General features: G+C 43.1%; 1 protein-coding gene across 2 annotated transcripts in view; it reads right to left on the reverse strand.

Moving 5' to 3' along the window:
- The window catches only part of Snx4 (sorting nexin 4), a 57288-nt gene that overhangs the window by 28735 nt on the left and 7250 nt on the right, over positions 1 to 21303 (reverse strand). For both annotated transcript variants that reach the window (XM_087576617.1, NM_001127550.1), the window contains 4 exon segments: positions 9298 to 9419; positions 6513 to 6648; positions 3815 to 3964; positions 2684 to 2731 (listed from right to left, as the gene is read on the reverse strand). In XM_087576617.1, the coding sequence (XP_087432743.1) occupies positions 2684 to 2731; positions 3815 to 3964; positions 6513 to 6648; positions 9298 to 9419 (456 nt within the window).

Raw genomic sequence — 21303 nt, forward strand, 5'->3', positions numbered from 1 at the left:
GCCTCTAGTCATCTAAGACTGGGGCACACACAGCAGCAAGTATTCTCATAACAAAGTTAACTGCATGTCTCTGCACTGAACACGTTTATGTACTCATTACTCTAGGAACAAACCCTTTGCTCTGCTTCCACTGAATTACATACCATAAGTATTTACTCGAATACTCAAAACACGAAGTGGGGCTTGGGAGGAACACTGTATTTCTAAAAGTAATAGTAAGCCATGTTATGTCCATTGAACACTGCAGAATGCAATGTTTCCTAATCATAGCTTATATGATATATGACCTTTACAGAAATTAAATGTGACCTTGTATGTATATGCCTATCTATGTATGTACACAGTGTTATACATGAATGCATGTGTGTATATTTATGTTGTGAGGCTTTGCAAGAAGACCCCATTTCCTTCATGGAAGACTTGAAACAAGAAGTATCCATAATAAAATAGAATTAAAACAAAATAAATGAGGCTATGGAATATCTCCTACTTCTTTCAACATGTGGCTTTTTGAATTATTAATTCAGTGTTTTGTTTTTTTTTTAAAGATTTATTTATTTATTATATATAAGTACACTGTAGCTGCCTTCAGATACACCAGAAGAGGGCATCGGATCTCTTTACAGATGGTTGTAAGCCACCATGTGGTTGCTGGGAATTGAACTCAGGACCTCTGGAAGAGTAATCGGGTGCTCTTAACCGCTGAGCCATCTCTCCAGCCCTTAATTCAGTGTTTTATATTAAGTATCACCTTTCAAATACTTTATAGAAGCCTCAAGTTTTTAACCACAAGGCTGTGCAAAAACAAAACATTACACAAATACTTGAAAAGCTATGTGACCACACAATTTAAAGGGCTGTGCAAACAGCACGTTCTGTCATAACCATCAGGTGCTTTCATGGACTAACAGATAAGTGACTAATGGTAAATCAGTGACTAAGTATCATGATAAATACGCACGTAAGTTACTTGATTTTAGTCTTGTGTTGTACTTATTCACTTGTAATATATCTTAAAATATCCCTTAGAAAACTCTTCCAAATACGAGTCTTTTTTTTTTTTCTTCTTTTTTTTTCTTTTTTTTTTCTTTTTTCTTTTTTTTTCCGGAGCTGGGGACCGAACCCAGGGCCTTGTGCTTGCTAGGCAAGCACTCTACCACTGAGCTAAATCCCCAACCCCCAAATACGAGTCTTTTTAAAAGTTTCAAATTATTTCCAAACCATCCCTGAACTAAAATCACAAAGTTCCTTTAAGCAGCACCAAGCACTAAATTAACAACCAAGGAACTGGGGTCTGCCAGTAACACACTCAACTAGCGAGAGTCAGTTCACGACAGCTCCAGACACTGCTTTACACTTCCTGCTTACTTTGTGCTGAATTCCAAGTTCCCAGATGCCAACGCATGAAGCTCCAGGAATTACTTAGTTTTTGTTTGTTGGTTTGCTGCTTTGAGGATGTGTTTCAAGTAGGCAAGGCTATCTCCAAATTACATAGCTCAGGATGACCTTCAACTTCTGATCCTCCGCCAGCCGAGGGATTTTGAGGTATCCCACCAACCTAGCCTGAGGTGTGTTTAAGCTACTGAACTTATTTTTCTTGTTGGGTGCATCTTTTTTTTTTTTTTTTTTAAGTTTTGTTCAAAATAGTTTCTCACAATGTAGCTCTGGCTGCCTTGGATTTCATTATGAAGACCAGGCTGCCCTCAAACTCCTCCTGCCTCTGTCTCCCGTGTTGGGATCAAAGATGCGTGCCAGTGTACCTGGCTATCATTTATGATCTTATATTAGATACGGATCCAGCATTTCTTATCTAAAACGCTTGGGACTTCACATTGTCTTCCGACTTTGCCAGCTGAGCATCCCTAATATAAAATGAGAAATACAAAATACTTCCAACCCTAAAATTGAATGATACCACTAAAATGTTTTAAATCTGAAACATTTAGTACTTGAGAATATTTCAGATTTTCATTTTAGGAACATTCAACTTGTATTTTAAAATTTTTTGTTATGTTTGTCTACCCTACTCACATGATTAACACCAGAGAAATCCCTTTAAATCTGAGATAACCTGTGCTAGCTGGCCCGCAGGAAGGTCTGGAGAGCTCCGCTTCTACACTACGGAGCTTCTCAATCTGCAGGCCACAGCTTCATTTCCAAACCCCACTGCTAAGGACTGTGAGCCTGCATCACTAACAGAGGCCATTCCACAATGACTCCTACTTACTTCAGACTGGGGACCACGTCTCATGCTCCGGAAGCATGACAAAGGTCTCACCCTTTAGCCTACCAATGTTGGAAAAGCCAAGCATGCGTTTCCTAAGTATCTAGTCTCACATGGTAAGCAAAATGTGTGAGTCAGAGAACAAGTGAGGTGGTCAGACAAAATTTAAGGAAATGAAAATGTAGACATACTAGTATCCTATAGGAAAAATCTACAGACTGCATTTAATTACTGATTTAAACTATCTTCTGATAGAATTAAGAAACCGCCTATGGTAGTCAAAACAGCACTAAAACTACACAAATCTAAAGTGACCTGGGTACTTCTTTGAAACCCAGCCAAGGACATTAGACGCAAAGCGGATTCCCATCATTTGCTCAGTCAGCTCCAGTGAGTACATGCTGCCGTGCTGGGAACCGTAAAGGGATGTGAAGAGTCAGCCCATACGACTGTCCTTACCTTCAGCTGAAATCCAGTCTCATTCACAGTCTCCTTCCAGTTACCTTCCTAAAAACCAAAGTCAGTTTTAGAGATCATTACTGCAAAACCAAACAAGTAATATATAACATTCCACATTAAATAATCTGAGTGTCTACCATTCTGTTCTTAACTCAAGTGATATGGGAGAAGTCAAAACCATTCTCTACTTCAAAACTAAACATACAATGCAGACTCCAAACATGTGAAAAAACACACGTCCAAGACTAAACATACAATGCAGACTCCAAAACTGGTTAACTGTAAGTTCTCATTTAGGTAACTGTAACAAAGTCTTAGGATCCTCACGTATGGAAATTGACCTACGGTGGGGCTGGAGAGACGGCGCAGTGATTAGGAGCACACGCTCTTTTGAGCAGAAGACCCAGGTTTAGTTCCCAGTGCACACACTGTGTACCTAATTCCAGTTCCCAGCCCTGCTTCTGACCTGCACACATGTTGTGCACATATATACATTCAGGCACACACATGCGCGCGTGCGCGCGCACACACACACACACACACACACACGCACACGCATGCGCACGCGCACGCACACGCACACTCACAACTAAATAAGTAATCTTTCACAAGCTCAGCTATGGGGCTGGCGATACGGCTCAGTATGCAGGTAAAGTACTTGCCATGCGAGACTGTCAACCCGAACTCAAACCCAAGAACCCGTGTAAAGGTAAAGAGGAGGCCGACTCTACAAAACTGTCCTGGGACCTCCACGTGTGCCCCGACAGGTGTGCTCGTCCCCATATCACACGCAAGAGAACACATGCACACAATAATATATAAGTTAAAAGAAAATCATAGGGGTTGGGGATTTAGCTCAGTGGTAGAGCGCTTGCCTAGGAAGCGCAAGGCCCTGGGTTCGGTCCCCAGCTCCGAAAAAAAGAACCAAAAAAAAGAAAAAAAGAAAAAGAAAAGAAAATCATAGTCAATGACATAATCCAATGACTCAAATTTCACACTAAACCAAACACAATAAACTGCCTATCAAAAGCTGACTCGAAAGGACTCAAGGATTAGCATTTTATAATTTTTTTAAAAGCCTAACTCTAGGTTTTTAAATATTTTTAAAAGACTAATTAAAAGAAACAATACCTGTGTTAGAAACAAATAGAAGATTTTGTCTCTACAGAGGACCGGATGTGAAGCGACCCTCAAGAGGAAGTTTTCTAAGCCTATCCGTCGTCTCTCCACAAAGTCTGGATCCATGTTGTCAGCAGAGAGTTTATGCCACACGAACTCTGCCTAGGTAAACAAAGCAACCATTAGGAACAGGCTCAGCCCCAGGCACACTTAGATCTCACCCTCTGTCTAAGCCAGGATTACCATTGCCGTGAGGAAACACCATGACCAAAGCAACTGGGGAGGAAAGGGTTTATTTGGCTCACACTTTCCACATCACTGTTCATCAAAGGCAGTCAGGACAGGAACTCAAACAGGGCATGAACCTGAGGCAGGAGCTGATGCAGAAATCAAGGAGGGATGCTGACTATAGGCTTGCTCTCCATGGCTTGCTCAGCCTGCTCTCTTATAGCACCCAGGACCACCAGCCCAAGGATGTCACCACCCACAATGGGCTGGGTGCTCCCTTCTAAATCCCACATTAGTCACTAATTAAGAAAATGTCCCGAGGGAAATTACGAAGCCTCTGAGACCCATGGGCAAAGCCACTTCTTTGTTGCTGGAGATCCTGGGTCTCTTATGCAAGAGCATGGTGAGTTGATGCATTCAGAGAGTTTTATGTGCTTTTGGCTGCCATAGGTGACCACGGAGCCTGGTGGTCATTTGTTGGCCTGAAGTATTTGATACATGAGACATGTTATTAAATAATAGGTGGTCTCTGTCATGACTTCTTCCTGGCCGGGCTGCAGGAAGGCTGTGAAGGTGTGGGGGTATTGCTGCTGCTAAGATTTTCTGAACATAGGGAAATAATAGGCATACCTTTATTGTTTTTTTGAGGTACAGTTTCTCTGTGTAGCCCTAGCTGTCGTGGTGTACCACCACTGGCTAGCAATTATATTTTGTAAGCAAACGTTCATTTACTTGAGAAAATAGAAAAGCTCAGTCGTTAAAAGGAGCAAAAATACATTTTTAGATTTTTGGGGTTTGTTCGTTTGTTTTTTATTTTACTTAATTAGATTTATTTGTGTATATAAGTGTGTATATAAGTGTTTTATTTGCATGTATGGATGTGTGAAAGAGTATGTCAGAATCCTTGGAACCTGCCTTATGAGTGATTGAGAAACCACAGTGTGGGTGCTGGGACCAAAACAACTGTTCTTAACTGCTAAGCCAACTCTCCAGATCTGAAAGACAATAATAAATATTAAAAAAAAAAACAAAAAACAAAAAATCAGGGCTGGAGAGTTGGCTCAGTGGCTAAGAGCACTGACTGCTCTTTCAAAGGTCCTGAGCGCAATTCCCAGCAACCACATGGTGGCTCACAGCCATCTGTAATGGGATCTGATGCCCTCTTCTGGTCTGTCTGAAAACATGCTACAGCGTGTTTATATACATAAAGTAAAATTCTTTAAAAATAAAAACCAACAAAATCAAAAAAAAAAAAAAAAAAGTCCCATGGGTTGCTTACAGCTCTATCTTCTAGAAGCATTTTCCCAACTGACGTTCCCTTCTCTCAGATTACACTAGCTTGTGTCAAGTTGATATAAAACTTGTCCACATGGGCTCAGAGGTTAAGAGCACTGGCTGCTCTTCCACAGGTCCTGAGTTCAATTCCCAGCAACCACATGGTGGCTCACAACCATCTGTAATGGGATCTGATGCCCTCTTCTGGTGTGTCTGAAGACAGCTACAGTGTTATTCGTGTACATTAAATAAATTTTCAAAAGATAAAAATAGGGGTTGGGGATTTAGCTCAGTGGTAGAGTGCTTGCCTAGCAAGCGCAAAACCCTGGGTTCGGTCCGAAAAAAAGAAAAAATAAAAAAATAAAAATAAAACTTGTCCACACACCCTTATAAAAGAAACTTCTCTTTACAAGAGGAGAGCACTAAAGAAAACCACACGTGATCAAAACAGAGAACAAGTGTGCTTAAGGCTCAGGGACCATCTGAGGCAGAGATGGAAGGCTGCTGAGAGGCTGCATCTCCCAGGAGTGACAGGGGAGTTATACCTATAAACCTGACTGCCTCAACAAGACCCACATAAGGACAACACTTAGACACAGGTCAGCATGGAAGAGGAGATCTTATGGGGCTTCGACCCTCGACAAAAACTGCGGGCAACTAACAAATGCTAAAAATGGGAGGAGTCTTTCCATTGGAAAAGCCTACTTGGTTATCCAGTACCAAGGGTCAGCCTTGAAATCATATATATACAAATAACATTATACAGATTGGGCTGGAGAGATGGCTCAGTGGTTAAGAGCACCGACTGCTCTTCCTGAGGTCCTGAGTTCAAATCCCAGCAACCACATGGTGGCTCACAACCATCTGTAATGAGATCTGATGCCCTCTTCTGGTGTGTCTGAAGACAGCTACAGTGTACTCATATACAATAAAATAAAATCTTTAAAAAAAATAAATTTAAAAAAAATAAAAAAACATTATACAGATTGAGCAAACTGCATCTATATATTTAGGAGAAATATATATAGGAGGCAAAGGCAGGTGGATCTCTGAGTTTGAGGACAGCTTGGTCTACAGAGAGAGTTCCAGGTAGCCAGGGCTACACAGAGAAACCTTGTATGGAAAAGTCAAAAACAAAAAAGAAAAACACAAATAAATGAATGGCTCACTGCTGACTTCTTGGCTCCTACTGCCGTCTGTGTCTTACCCGCTTTTCTGGGAGGGGTGGCACGACGACATGTGGGTAGTACACTAAAAGGTAGTTTCTCAACAGCTCGAACTCACTGTACCGCCGCCACAGCGAGTCTGTGAGGACGCTCTGACCGTCGGCATGTTCTACTGAGCTGAAAAGGAATCAAACAGCATTTCTACTACTTAGGAAATAGAACACACACCACCACCTCGTTCAAAACCAGCCACACGATGAAGAACTTTTCCTGTTTCCTTGCTTAATCCTTCTAACTCAGGGAACCAGGGAATTCCCTGTCCCCCTTTACAGATGAGGATGCAGCTGGGCCAGATCCATCTCAGTCCAAAGCCCTCACCTGCGTACTTTTCTTCTGCCCAAACTCTTGAGAAAGAGCTACATTAGAGACGTTCTAAAAGTCAAAGCATAATATTGATTTCACAACATTCATTACATAAAAGACATTTGTAACACTGTTGCTACCACAAAGAGGGAACAACTTCATGACAAAGACCAAGACACCATAAAACCTCAGTCCAGGATATGAATAAATCAGGTGGATCTGACTGAGTACAAGGAGACGTCCACACAAGCAAAACTGCTCTGAAAGGGCAAGGAAGAAAAACCCACAACCTGTATCTCTTTTTTTTTCCTTTACAGGGCCAGCAGGCACCTCATGTTCTATCTACATAGAAGTCTAAGCTCGGGGTTGGGGATTTAGCTCAGCGGTAGAGCACTTGCCTAGTGAGCGCAAGGCCCTGGGTTCAGTCCCCAGCTTCGAAAAAAAGAAAAAAAGAAAAAAAAAAAAGAAGTCTAAGCTCTTGTTGGGAGAAAAATAGGGTACAAGAGTGTACTGGTTATGTTAAGGCACTAACGACTTTGGCTACCCTCAAGAATGCAGGATTTTGGTTGTTGTTTAAGGTGGGGTCTCACTATATAGTCCTGGCTGGCCTGGAACTCACTGTGTCAACCAGGCTGAGATCCACCTGCCTCAGCCTAAGTCCAAGGATAAAAAGAGTGTGCCACCGGGGACTGGAGAGATGGCTCAGTGGTTAAGAGCACTGACTGCTCTTCCAGAGGTCCTGAGTTCAATTCCCAGCAACCACATCATGGTGTCTCACAACCATCTGTAGTGGGATCTGATGCCCTCTTCTGGTGTGTCTGCAGAGAGCAAAGAGTATACTCACATGAGAAAGAGAGAGAGAGAGAGAGAGAGAGAGAGAGAGAGAGAGAGAGAGAGAGAGAGAGAGAGCGCGAGCCACCATGCCCAGCTGAAGAAACATTTGAAGCACCATCAAGATCTCCTTTCCCATTATTCCCATGACGATAACTTATTTGCTCCACTGAACAAAGTGACAGAGAAGCAAAATCAGTCTTGAAACAGTCGTTTGAAAAGTGTTTCTAATCATGTCAGCTCAGCACAATAGCTGCCCATCTGTTAGTTTGCTTTGGTTTTTAGATGGGCTCTACCATGCTACCTCAAACTCCTAAAGTTAAGTGATCCTTCTATATGGGCAGGCAGTAAATGATGCCTTAGATGAGTGAGAGGAAGAAAAGATATTAATTTTCCTGCCTTAGCCTCCTGAATAACGAGATTTACACTATTGTGTAGACTTGGATGTCCTGGAACTCACTGTGTAGACTAGGTTGGCCTCAAACTCACAGAGATCCACCTGCCTCTGCCTCTTGCGTGTTGGGATTAATGGCATGTGCAACCTTGCTCGGCTTGTTTTATTTTTAATTATGTGTGTTGTGTCCCTGTGTGTATGTGCCGTGTGAGTGCAGGTGTCCTCAGAAGCCAAGGTATTGGATCCCTGGGAGCTGGGGTCACAGGCAATTGTGAGATGCCCAGCGCAGGTGCTGATAACTGAAGTCTAGGTCCTCTGCAAGAGCAGTACATGCTCTTACCATTAAGCCATCTATCTGGCCCTACATAACTGCTCTAAGCAATATTGCCTGTTTTCACTACTATTGTTTTGAGACAGGGTTTTACTATATATACAGCCGAGGACGGCCGTAAGCCCCTGATCTTCCTGCTCTTAGTGCTAGAACGACAAGTGTGCACCACAGCCTACATGTAAGTAGTAAATGTATATACATATGGCTGGGCATGAAGTGCAGATGCAGATACAGAAGATGGAGCTCTGCGAGTTCCAGGCCAGGCTGGTCTATACAGCAAGTTTCAAGACAGCCAGGGCTACAGAGACCCTTCCTCGAAAGCAATAAATAAACAAAAAGCAACAATAAATAAAACAAATATATTAAGCGTATCACTGTCTGTAAATTACATTATTACTAAAAAGAAAATACAGTATGAAATATAAAAAACACAAATGGCTCCATGGTAAAAGTACAGGAATATTAGATCACAATCCACCACTAATCACCTTTATCTAAAAATGACTTCAGTCTTGAGTTCCAACTTTTTTTTTTTTCTTTTTTTCGGAGCTGGGGACTGAACCCAGGGCCTTGCGCTTCCTAGGCAAGCGCTCTACCACTGAGCCAAATCCCCAGCCCCTTGATTTCCAACTTTAAAAGGAAATATTTGACTTTATCTTAACTTACAAGCAAATGTTATCATTGGGCTTTCTCCCACATTAGAAGAATTTAATAATGTCATACTGTTTCCCAAGACACTGAAGCATTGCCACATGTTCTAAAAGACAAATTTCCATACCTTTCTCTTGAAACAATGTCCTATCACAAGAATGCACACCCCAAGCCTCTAAAAAGAATTAGTTATTCAGCCTCACTCTATTGAACTGTTTGCCCCTCCATCTAAATCAAGACCATCCTTGTAACCTACCGCGTTTCAATGAGGTAAGCAGTGTACGTTTCTTGCATGTTCATGGCATTTCTTCCAGTTCTCTTCTCGGCTTCTGAAACACTGATTTCTATTTTCTTCAACCAAAAATTATTTCCTGTCATCTGGACAAAAATAAATGGAACAATAAAAGCCCTTTAAGATGGTGCTGATAGATGAGGATAAGAGGGGGGTGAATGTGATCAAACGAAAATATAACAAAATGCCATTATTTTGTGCAATTAATCCATGACAGTGAAAATGGTTCTGGAAAACCCAGTAGCCATACTAATAATACCCAGTACTGGTAAATGTCGGTGTTTAGACTTGGAGCAAACAGCTGAGGCTTACATTTTTACAGAGCAAGGCAGATCTGATCTCTAGGTTACCCCTGCATGCCTCAGGCTCTACCTGTTATGAGGCAAGTCTGGCATATTCTGCCCTCTCCCCTGAACTTTCCTCCCTTCCCCCAGACATTTTAGTCTTTCCTCTCTCCTCTCAAGCTCTTTCTCCCAACACTCATGTCGCCCTTCCCATGGCAACATCCCTAGCCTTGTTCCCTGTGACCAGTGTACCTACTCAGAGAGCGAATTCCCGTAAACCTGCCTTTATATATTTAATTTGGCCTGAATTGACTCATTTCACCACTGAAGAAGAACTTGTCATCAAATATTTCAAGATGGTTTGTGGACTGGGATGATAGCTCAGTGGGTAAAGTGCTTGCCATGGTAGCATGGGGACCTGAGTTTGGATCCCAGGTGCCATGTAAAAGCTGGGTGAGGCAGCACATATCTGTAACTCCAATGTTCCTTCCATGGCACAATGGGAGGCAGTGACAGAAGAATTCCCAGAAGCCCATGGGCAATTAGCCTGGCCTATGCAATGGAGAACTATGAGACCAAGGTTATCCTCTAACCTCCACACGCATGCACCACAAACACACACAAATACATTATTTAAGTTTTTACAGCTTACTAAATGGCAACAGCAAGGGACAATATCTCTTTATCAACACACTGCAGCACACCAGCTTCTTGAGAGGTATTTTAATAGCTATCATACATTTAATGTGTAAGCAACTAAGAATAAATCTATACAGGAACATATAAGAAAATGTCTTAAGATGGGGTGCAGCGAAGAGGTAGATTCCTGCTTACCATGTATGAGGCTCTGAGTTCAAGTCTCATCATTGTAAAAACAAAAATCTTTAGGTTGTTCTATAAACAGAGGATTGTGGGAAGACTAGTAGATTATCAAGTACCAAGCATCTGCTAACTCATCAACACAGTACATGCACAGATTCTATCTACAAAAGTGTCTGCAGAGACTCGGAATTTAGCTCAGGGGTGGAAGCCTTAGGCCCTTGGCTCCATCCTAGCTCAGTTAGGTTACTATTGCTGCAATGAAAATCTTGACAAAAAACATGTTGAAAGGGAAAAGGTGTATTCTGCTTAGACTTCCAGATTAGCGTTCATCATCCACCCCCCCCCCCGACACACACACACTCCTCTTTTTAAAAAAAAAAAAAAGCTGACTCCTTTGTGGAAAGACAGCAAGGGAGGGTATGTTAGGAAAAATATATAAGGATAAACACATTAAAAAATGCCATAATGGGGGTTGGGGATTTAGCTCAGTGGTAGAGCGCTTGCCTAGGAAGCGCAAGGCCCTGGGTTCCATCCCCAGCTCCGAAAAAAAGAACCAAAAAAAAAAAAATGCCATAATGAAATTCATTATTTTTTGCAATTGTTAACCTTAAAATTAATACATGAAAAGAGATCTGAAAACAAAAGAGCAGTTTCCTTTATTTCTACTAGAAGACGTGCAAGTCTATATATGAAAAAAAAACAAAAACAAAAGAAGTGGTGGCTGACAGGTTTGTGTGTTTATGTGTGCTGCACACGCAGGGCAGTCTGTAAGGAGAGAGAACAGCAGTAATATCGGTCCAGTAAAAGATGTTTTTATTTTATATGTATATGAGAATGCCTACATGTATGTATACCATGATGCCTGCAGGGGTAGAAGAGGGCATCAGCTATCCCTTAACTGGATCTACACATTGTTGTAAGCTACCCAGTGTGGGTGCTGGGAACCCAACCCCAGTCCTCTTCAAGAGTACTCTTAACCACTGAACCAGCTCTTCAGCCCTCACAAGATTTTAAAAATGCTACACAGGTTGATGGCTTCTGGCAGGGAGATAGGTGGGAAATTTTCTTTAAGGGGCTAGCCATGGGGAATTTGACCATGCTCCAGTATAGTGAGAGTTTTGGTTTCTTTAAAACCCAAGTATCTTATATGAGTATGTTTCTGTTTTAATCCCAGGTGTAGGAAATGGGGCTGCTCAGTTTGTCCACTGTCGTGGGCTGTCCTGATACTGTTTGTGCTCTGATGTTAATTCTGCTTCCTCCAGAGGAGCTGCCCTGATCACTACTCGGGTGACCTTGTGTGAACCTTCTCCCCATTTAATAAAGGCTAGAGCCTGTGATTGGGCAGTGGAAGGGAAAGGTGGGATAGAGTGTCTTTGAGAAGGGAGGAGAGAGGAAGACATGACAGATGAGAACCTCATGACCAGGAGAAACCACAAGTAGTAAAGGGTCTCATAGTTGGGGAACAAGTTAGTGCAGTGTTAGTTCTGCCCAATCGAGGCACCTGAGTAGTGACCAGGGCAGCTCCTCTGGAGGAAGCAGAATTAACATCAGAGCACAAACAGTATCAGGACAGCCCACGACAGTGGACAAACTGAGCAGCCCCATTTCCTACACCTGGGATTAAAACAGAAACATACTCATATAAGATACTTGGGTTTTTAAAGAAACCAAAACTCTCATTATACTGGAGCCTACCATTATATTAACTGGATTGTGTGTCTTATACGGGCTTATCAGGGTTGGAAATTCCAATGACAGTCCACAGCCATTATCTATGATTGTGTTGTGATTTTTGCCAGCTGTAGATAGTTTAATTCTGGGGACTCTGTGAGGGTACAAAACTGTTGCTCCCCTTGCTGCTGCCCCCTCTCCCTGCTGCTGGCTCTTCCTGCTGTTGCATTTGCTGTTGCTGGTCTGCTGGATTGCTGGATTGCTGGTCTGCTGGATTGCTGGATTGCTGGATTGCTGGTCTGCTGGATTGCTGGATATTCTGACAACAAAGACCAGACTTGCCCCCAAGGAACCCAATGACCCTAATCAGCAGGAAATAGCCTACAGAGGTCTATGTCCCCCTTTCCCTCTAACTTTCTTTCTCCCCACCTAGTGTTGGGGGATTAGAAGGGGATAGAGTGGAGTAAGGACAGGAAGGGTAGTAGAGATAAGAACACAATAAAGTAGACAAGCCCACACCAACACTCCAGTGAGTGAGTACATGGGCAACACAAATTGGACTTTTTCTTCTTCTTTCTGTTGGGGGGTTCACAGGGTGGGGGCAAACATGGGAGGACTCAGCAGTGAGTGTGCATGATATGCAGTTCCAACAGCCAAAATAAATATTATAGGGGAAAAAGCTACACAGGTTGTGGTGATGACTCAGTAAACTGCTTGCTATTGATGTGTAAGAACCCAGGTTTGGATCCCCAGTACTCACAAGAAAAGCCAAGCCAAGGGCTGGGAGGAGGAGGCAGGAAAGATCTACATGGTTTACGAGCTGGCAAGCCTAATTCGATCAGCTAGCTCCAAGTCAGTTAGAGACATTGCCCCCCAAAAAGAAGGTAGAAAGTGGTTCAGGAAGATACCCAATGTCAAAATCTGGCACCTACAGAAGTCCATATACATTTGAACACACAGAAAATGCTACGGTAAAAGCAAGAGTTACATTACACAGAGAAAATTAAAGTTACGCATGGCAGTACTAAAAATGGAATCAATGATGAAAAACAGATAATATACTTAGGAAGCACGCCCAGGAAAAAATGCAGACAGTGATGTAAGTAAGCTCAACAAACCTAAGACAAGCCAGTAAACACCAGGGTGAGGAAAGCCACACTGGCTGAGACACCCATACAGCACGTTGGCCTACAGCCGAACTTTATGATGTGCCACCATCTGCTCCAGAGAAAACTCTCTGAAATTTGAAAGCACACACTGATAAAGCAAATTACCTTCTCAGCCCCAAAGATAATGCATTAATCATGATTTTAGTCTGTCATACTATCCAGTTAAAATAAACACAAAAATTTTAAAAATCACTAAGTTCAAGAACAATAAAGCCACTGGGTGGATGGCGGTGCACACTTGATCTCAGGACTCAGAAGGCAGAGGCAAGCGGAGGTCTCGTTAGCCTGATCTTCACACCAAGTGTCAAACCATCCAGAGATAATACAGTGAGACTCAAAGAAAGTAAAGAATAAAAATGATATAAGATTATTTTCAAAAGAGAAATGAAGAGTGGATGGAGAGATGGTTCAGTGTTTAGGAATATTGGTTATTCTTCCAAAAGACTAGATTGAGTTCCCAGCTCCCATAGGATAGCTCACAACCATCTGTAGCTCCAGTTCCAGGAGACCCAGCATTCTCTCCTAGGCACACACATAGTACAGATATACATGCAGGGAAAACACCCACATTCATAAAACAAAATAAAATTTTCAAAAGGAAAATTAAGAACCAACCTTTAGGTGTATAAGTGCTTGGAAAAGACATAATTTTTCCTATGGATTGAATAAAAACTTGAAGGCTTCAAACTGAAAGGATTATGGTCAATGCATAATAAATTAGAAAATTTTAAAAATTCAGCATAAGAAAAAAAAAAAACACTCTAACAAGATTCAGGTAACATACAGTGTTGGCATTTCCTCTAGCCTCCGCCCCAGAGTTACCTGGCAACAGCCAAGTGTGCCTGACTCACTATAAAAGGACTGCTTGCCCCCTCCTCACTCTCTTGTTCTCTTGCTCTCTCCTCTTGCTCCTGCTCCCCTTCTCTCCCCATCCCCCTCCCCATTCCACGTGCTCATGACCGGCCTCCACTTCTCCCCCTTCCCTCTAGCCCCCTCACTGCCTTTCTTTCATCTCCCCTCCCCATGCCCTGAATAAACTATTCTATACTATACCATTCTTGTGGCTGGTACCTCAGAGGGAAAGGGATGCCTCAGCATGGGCCCACATAGGAATCCCTTCTCCCACACCTTCCCTTGCCTACACCAAACATAGCCCTAGCTTCTGTATCTTTTTTTAAACACAACATAAAGAAATAAAGCGCTGGAGAGGTGGATCAGCGGTTAAGAGCACTGATTGCTCTTCCAGAGGTCCTGAGTTCAATTCTCAGCAACCACATGGTGGTTCACAACCATCTGTAATGGGATCCAATGCCCTCTTCTGGTGTGTCTGAAGAGACTGACAGTGTACTTATACAGAATAGATAAATAAATATTTTTTAAGGGGGGGGATCTGGAGAGATGGCTCAGAGGTTAAGAGCACTGATTGCTCTTCCCGAGGTCCTGAGTACAATTCCCAGCAAACACATGGTGGCTCACAACCATCTATGATGTGATTTTGGTGCCCTCTTCCAGTGTGCAGGCATATATGAAGGCAGAACTGTATACATAATAAATAAATAAATCTTAAAAACAAAAAGAAAGAAAGCCTCTGCAAAAGAATGAAAAGCAGATTTGCTTCAGCTCCTCAACAAACCCCAGATGACAGCAGAAAATGGAAGTTATTCCTTCTAAAGCAGAATATTTTGAAGAAACTGATAAACTGTTCCTAAACTTCATATAAAATGCAAGTTAGAAGAAAAGGGTTTATTTGGCTTACACTTCCACATCCATAGTCTATCACTGGAAGAAGCCAGGACAGGAACTCAAGCAAGGCAGGAACCTGGAGACAGGAGCTGATGCAGAGGCCATGGAGGGTGCTGCTTACTGGCTTGACCTCATGGTTTGTTCAGCCTGCTTTCTTATAGCCCAGGCATGGCCTCAACCACAATGGGCTGGGCCCTCCCTCAACAATCACTGATTAAGAAAATGCCCTACAATGACAGCACCCAGGAAGCAGAGGTAGGTGGATCTCTTTGAGTTTGAGGACAGCCTAGTGTACAGATCAAACTCTAAGACAGCCAGGGCTACAAAGAGAATCCCTATCTTAAGAGAAAGAAAGAAAGAGAGAGAGAGAGAGAGAGAGAGAGAGAGAGAGAGAAAGGAAGGAAGGAAGAAAGAAGCCAGCCCTATGTGCTGTCTATAGCCAGACACTATGGAGGCATTTTCTCAGTTGAGGCGCCTCCTCTCTGATGACTAGTTAGTATAAGGTGACAAAACTAGCCGGCACAATTGCCTTGGCCATGGTGCATCATCACAGCAATAGAAAAATAACTAAGACAACAAGGAACCATCACACAACAGGTAGTGAAAATATTTAAAAGGAAGCAGTATCAGCATCTCAGAAAATTAAAGGTGGATAGCTCCTATCTCTTAATTACAAAACCCAGAATAATAAATACTGTGGATGTGTTCTTTACGACCATCATAATATCCAGGTCTGCTTGGCTAGACTGAGACCTGTCTCAAACAAACAGTTAAATACAAACTTGCCACATGATTGACAATTACATTCCTATAAACTTGCTCAAGGGAATGCTTATCTAGACAAAATTCTTTTTTTTTTTGAAAGATTTATTCATTTATTATATATAAGTACACTGTAGCTGTCTTCAGATACACCAGAAGAGGGCATCGGATCTCACTACAGATGGCTGTGAGCCACCATGTGGTTGCTGGGAATTGAACTCAGGACCTCTGGAAGAGTAGTCGGGTGCTCTTAACCACTGAACCATCTCTCCAGCCCTAGACAAAATTCTTAACAGCTAAAATCCAAAACAATGTCCATCAAATAATGAAGAAACAAAATGCGAAACTGCCAAAATTCAAGTATTATTCAGTGAGAAAAAAAGAATGCATGCTATAACAAGGATAACCTCAAAAATATTCTAAGTATGCAATAAAGGACACTGCCTCCCCCAACCCCCCAAAAGGGCCATTAAACAGGCCCAAAGCATCAAAAAATCTACGGCTCATCGATCTCCAGAAAGTCAACACCACCATACACCTGGATAAATCAGTCTGACTTATCACCAAGGTTTGGTTTGGAAAAGCAATTCCCCCTCCCCCAAAAACAATTTCAGGGTCTGACTTTACCTGCACTCCCATCCCACTCTGGACTACAAAAACTTATTCTCAGCCCCTGCATGGCATGTTCTCCTGCACCCTTAGTTTGGAGGCGCCAAGCTCTGCTGGGAAACCCTCTTGTAAGGTCGTAGTCTACCATGACTGATAGCTCTGCAAAGTGAAGGACTCCCTTTTCTAGGGAGGCTTCCTCTTCTCCACCTGACCTTATCCTCTACCTGAGGAACGTCGTGTGTGGTGAAATCACTGGTTCAGTTTCCTTTCTCCCCATAAGAACCTGCCAGACAAACACCTGGAACCCCTCTTCATGCAAGTGAGGACTTTCCCGGTACCTTAAGCCTCAACTGATGATCATTCACCTGGAAACCCCTTCCCACTCTCCAAGGTAGGGCCCTTGTTCACCCAAATAAAGCGCACAAGCTGATTGTCTAAGACAGCTGTAACACTAAAACCCTCAGAGAAGGCCTCCTGCCATCCCTACCCCAGGCACTCCCTGCTGGACCAGGATCCTGCCCCTTTCTCTGGGGTCTGCTTCATCCTTTCCAGCCTGGCATGCAGTGGCACCTGGACCCACTGAGGGAGGAAGTGGAATGCAGAACCACAAAGCTCACCAATGAAAGTCTGCTCCTGCTGTTAGAGGGCAAATTGAAGTCTTTATTCTTTCTATTTCTCTGCTGACTTAGTTTTTACATGTTAAGCAGCCAGACTCAAACAACAGCAGTGAATGACACTACTTATGACGAGGGTAGGAAGGGAGGGGATGATCAAACACTAAGGGGGAGGAGGGAACTTGGGGGATGACAGATGTGTTCTAAAACCAGGTTATGAAGATGGCTGTACAACTCTGCTAATTAACTTAAAAAAAAAATCACTCTGTCAACCTAATAAGCCAGTTCAAGCCTGATCAAAAGTATGAAAAGCAAGTTTATTTGGGGATGGCTCCTGGGAGAATTCACTAGTCTCAAGAGATAAGGTGAGAAGTCATCATGTAGACAGGGAAATGGAGAGGGAGATGGGGAGAGGGAGAGAGGGAGAGGGGAAGAGAGGGAGAGGGGGGGAGAGCAGAGAAAGAGAGAATGCAGAGAGAGAGAATGCAAAGAAAGTAGCAGAGGGAAGAGCAATGGTTATCAAAATCTGAATTATATAGGAAAGAGTCTCTGGGGAAGAGCAGCACAGCCCCTGGACTGGAAAAGTTCAGGGTAGGGAGCAGGGTACTCTAGCCATACCTGTACCAGGCAGGGACTGAGGGATCCTGGGAGAACCTGGAGGCCAGGTGTGCGTTGATAACAAATACACACCTCAGCCACTTGTTCTGAGTTTGAAACTTAAAAAGCTGTACATTTACAATGGATGGATTTTTTTCAGCACACAAATTACACCTAATTTTTAAAAACATGTCTGTATGTCTCTGTGTGTGTGTGTGTGTGTGTGTGTGTGTGTGATTACACACCTGCACACCTGTAACCCCAACTAGGGAGGCTGAGAAGAGCCAACAGTATAAGGCAACCTTGGCTATGTCAGTGTTCACATGTGGGTCTCACACGGTGCTCGTCCACCCCACTCGCTTGCTCTATGAGAAGATCATAGGCAAAGTTAAAGAGAAATGCGTCCAGAAGAGCATGAACAGGGAACACACTGAGGAGCACCTGACAACTTTTGCTGAAGCACATCCAATCATCAATTTAATCATAGGAGAAGACAGACACAAACTGAGGGAAATTCTTCAAATATCCGTTACTGTTGACCAAGTTTAAGATTGCAAAAGTAAAGAGCAAGTGACTTTTGTCAGACTAGAAGAAACCAGGGACAACACTAACAGATAAGCAGAGCTGCACTGGACCTCTGTTCTGAAGAGCATTCCTGACACACCTGGCAAAATGCACAAGGCTGACAATGACTGCACACTCAACAATGTCACTCCCCTACTTTTGCTGGTGGTACTGTGGCTACATAGGATACTGACCTTGCTTGTCCTGGAATACTCTTGGGCAAGAGATGAAGCGACAGCATGTTGGCAAACTGATCTCAAATAGTTTCTGGGAAAAAGCTCTTCACAGTCTGTTTATGTTATACTTTGAATATGCAATGTGTTGTTCATATTGACTACTCAGTCCCCTGCTGGAGGAACAACTCTGGGAATCTGCTAAAACCTTAGGAGCAGCAGCCTGTGCAGAGGAATTAGGTCACTAGGGCAGTGTCTTTGAAGTGGCTCCTCTGGCTCCTCCCTGCCCTGATGAAGTGGACAGCCTCCTCCACATGTTCTAGCCACTGACTGACATTCTGCCCCAGGCAGAATGGAGCCAAGCAGTCAGGTACACAATGGAGCCATGACCAATCCTCAAGTTGTTTCTGCCACGTACTTGGACACAATGACACAAGTACAAATCATAAATTTGAGGTTTCAAAAGTTTTCTGAGACAAAGTCTCAATTTGTCCTAAGCTGGCTTGAAACTTATGACGAGGTCCAGGTTGACCTTAAACTGCAGGCATAAGCTACCGTACTCTAATTCAAAACAATTTTTTAAAAGAAGTATTTATTTAATTTATGTGAGTACACTGTCGCTGTCTTCAGACACACCAGAAGAGGGCATTGTTACAGATGGTTGTGAGCCACCATGTGGTTGCTGGGAATTGAACTCAGGACCTCCGGAAGAACAGCAGTGCTCTTAACCACTGAGCCATCTCCCTAGCCCACAAAACAACTTTAAACGGTCATACATAACAAATTTTGTTTCAGTTATGTTTCAGGAAAATAAAAAAATACACAGCCTCCAGATCATTGCGATGGATAATACTAACAATATCTCCCATTTTAGTCTGTTGTGGACAAAAGCCTAAACAAAAACAAGTTACAAAGTGTTAAATATGACAGAATAAAATTAAAATCAAGTCAGTGAAGGAACACAATACTTCCAGTTCCCTCTGCATGGTGGTTTGGATGGGAATGGACCCCATAGGCTCATATGTGCAGTCCCTGTTGATGTGGCTTTGTTGGAGGAGGGGTTGGAGGCTGGCTCTGAGGATTCAGAAGCTGATGACATTCCCAGTGTCTCACTCGTTGCCTAGTGCATGTGATGTGGGTAAAGTCTAAGCTACTGCACCAGCTCCATGCCTGTCTGCTACGATGTTCCCTGCCATGATGGTCAGGAACTCGAACCCTGTAAAGCTGTGAGCCCCAAATTAAATGCTTTCCTTTATAAGTTGCCTTAGGGGGTTGGGGATTTAGCTCAGTGGTAGAGCGCTTGCCTAGGAAGCGCAAGGCCCTGGGTTCGGTCCCCAGCTCCGAAAAAAAGAACCAAAAAAAAAAATAAGTTGCCTTAGTCATGGTGCTTTGTCACAGCAATTGAAAACTAAGACATTATGGTAAACAACAGAAATTTTAAAATGCATTACTTATATAAGACATAAAATGGTAAGAATGGATGAATACAAAAAAAAGAAGTTAGAAGAGAATGGCATATATCCTCAGGCCCAGCAGAAACCGATTCCAGGAAAAGATACGTCTGGAAGAGTGCTTTCGATCAACTTTCTCTTAGGTAAGAAACAACTTCCCAGGAAACTGTCCCAGGGATTTCTGGTGTGACTCTGAACAGAGATTTGACTCCTCTGCCTCAGTTTCCTCATTGTAGAGTGGAAACAGACCCTACAGTGTTGTATCCCCAGCTCACAGCTCTAATCCCAATGTGATGATGCTAAGCTAAAGTAGAGCCTGAGGCTGCACGGACGGTCACCAAGGAGGGACATTCACTCTCCTTCAGCAGAGTTGGGTCCTGAGACCTATATTGAGTATGTTCACATACCTGCAACTCCAGCTAAGGGGCACTCTCTGGCCTCCACAGGCAGACACACATGGCACAACTCACAAAGAAATGAAAATGAAATAAATTTAAAAATTCATGTATTTATAACTTTAGAAATTTTTTTAGATTATTTTATGTGTATGAGCATTTTGCCTTGATGTCTTAGTTTGTGTTTTATGGAGGTGAAGAGACACCATGTCCAAGGCAACTCTTACAAAGAACAACATTTAATTGGGGTAGTTTCCAGGTTCATTATTCGCATGGTGGGAAGCATGGCAGCATCCAGTGCTGGAGAAGGCAGAGGGAGACTGTGTGTCGCACTGGATGTAATGACAAACTTCCTCCAACAAGGCCACACCTCCTCATAGTGCTACTCTTCATGGGCCAACCATTTAAAACACGAGTCTATGGGAGCCAAACCTACTCAAACCACCACATATATGTATGTGAGGCACATACATACTGGTGTCTGAGGTCAGATGAGAGCATCCAATGCATTGGATGAGTGGGAATTGAACCCAGGTCCTCTGCAAGAGCGATAAGTGCTCCTAACCACTGAACCAACTCTCCAACCCCTGAAATTTTCTTGTTGTTTTTGTTTTGTTTTCAAGACAGGGTTTCTCTGTGTAGCCCTGGCTGTCCTGGAACTTGCTCTGTAGACCAGGTTGGCCTTGAACTCATAGATTCACATGCCTCTGCCTCCTGACTGCAGGATTAAAGGCAGGCGCCACCACTGCCTGGCCTACGTTTATTTAAAAAGAAGTGAGATTTTTGAGGAATATCAGATGAGTACAGAGCCTTGCTCGTAGTAAGCAGAGTCACACTCTCATAAAGACCCTGCAGAGCTCCTTTCTGCTTCCTATCATGCGAGGACCACTCACGTGAGGACCACGGAAAGGCAGCCTACAATGAGCCCACAGCAGTCCTCCACCTGGAGCTCAGACAGCACTGTTTTGACATTGGCCTTCCCAGACTCTAAGACCACGAGTAACACATTTCTACTGCTTAGAAGCACCCAAAGCTAGACTTGTTAGAGCAACCCACACAGAGTAACTCTGCGCCTACCGCACAATGATCGAGATCATTTAGTGAACTAAGGTGTAG

Source organism: Rattus norvegicus, chromosome 11, assembly GCF_021556685.1.
Source record: "Rattus norvegicus strain SHRSP/BbbUtx chromosome 11, alternate assembly SHRSP_T2T, whole genome shotgun sequence".
Taxonomy (NCBI): Eukaryota; Metazoa; Chordata; class Mammalia; order Rodentia; family Muridae; genus Rattus; species Rattus norvegicus.